The 1288-nt window shown below is 72.0% G+C and overlaps 1 protein-coding gene across 1 annotated transcript; it reads right to left on the bottom strand.

Annotated features, from left to right (window-relative positions):
* Nucleotides 1–13: 13 nt before the first annotated feature.
* AURANDRAFT_35679 (hypothetical protein) lies at nt 14–577 on the bottom strand (the record flags this gene model as incomplete). The annotated part of the gene is made up of 1 exon (XM_009045166.1): nt 14–577. A coding segment is annotated over one exon (564 nt), but the record flags the coding sequence as incomplete, so codon positions are not given.
* Nucleotides 578–1288: the final 711 nt, after the last annotated feature.

A 1288-nucleotide genomic window follows, 5' to 3' on the forward strand; every position in this document is an offset into this window, starting at 1 on the left:
CGCAGACGAAGAGCGGCAGGTCTCCGAGCGGCGACGCGAGATCCACGACGTCCTCGACGACGGGCACCCGCAGCCGCTCGCACTGCTCCGCCGCCTCGACCGCGCTCGCGTGGATCCCCGCTCCGAGCGCCGCGAGCGACGCCCGCTCGACGCGCTCCGTCTTCACGGGCGCGAGCCGCGTCGCGCCCAGCTCCACGGCCTTCTCGATGAGCAGCGACGTCCGCTTCTTCCGCAGGGGCGCGAAGTAGAGGTCGAGACGCGGCGTCTCGTCGCCCGGCGGCGGCCGCGTCTGGACCGCGGCCGCGACCGTCGTGCCCCGGCGCGTCGTCGTTTCCACGGCGCACGCCCACTCGCCCATGGCCGCGCCGAAGCAGCGCAGGGCGTCGCCCTCGCGCAGGCGCATGACCGTGGCCACGTAGCGGTGCTGCGCCGGCGACAGCTCCCAGACGCTCGCCGCGTCCGCCGTGCGGTCGTCGCCGAGCCAGAGCCGCGGCGCGTTGGTGTGTGGTGCTGGCGCGAGCGCGACGGCGACGGTGCAGCACCAGGCGGCTGCGAGGGCGCGCCGAGGCAATGCCATAACTCAGGGTTGAAAGTCAACAAACCTTCAACGCCGCAGCATGTCTCGTTGACGTGGCTGGTATGGAGGCAGCTGGCTCCATCTGAGGCAGCCATCTGAAGCAGCCCCAATTCCTCGTCGCGGTCGAAACCTGACAGAGAAGAAGCCCAAGCTGCATGGACCTCCGAGTCGAAATCATCACCGCCGCAGCCCGGTGCGACATCGATGGGCTGGCGAACCTCCTCGACGGCCGCCGCGTCGAGGAGGACGCGCCCGCGCCCGCGGCGAAGCGCGGTTATCTGCAAAAGTTCCGCACCGGCGACACCGCCAGGAAGCGCTACTGCGCGCTCGAACACACGACCTTCAGCTACCGCGACAAGGAGAGCGGCTCGAAGCCCTCCCTCTCCGTCCGATTACGGGGCGACGGCGTCGCGACGGCGTCCGTGCGGCGCGAACACGGCCTCGGCTTCGAGCTCGCGTCTCCCGCGCTCGTCTCGGCGCGGAACACGCAGGGCCTCCTCCACTTCGTCGCGGACGATGAAGCGGACCTCGTGGGCTGGCTCGACGCGTTCCGCCGCGCGCTGCGGCCGCCGACGGTCGACGTCGACGCGCGCGGCGCGGCGCTGCGCGCGGCGGTGTCCGAGGACGGCACGGCGCTCCACGAGCTCGCGCTGCTCGACCACGACGATCCGCTCCTGCTGGCGACGGCGGCCTGGCTCTGCGCCTTCGGCG

Source organism: Aureococcus anophagefferens, assembly GCF_000186865.1.
Source record: "Aureococcus anophagefferens unplaced genomic scaffold AURANscaffold_1648, whole genome shotgun sequence".
Taxonomy (NCBI): Eukaryota; class Pelagophyceae; order Pelagomonadales; family Pelagomonadaceae; genus Aureococcus; species Aureococcus anophagefferens.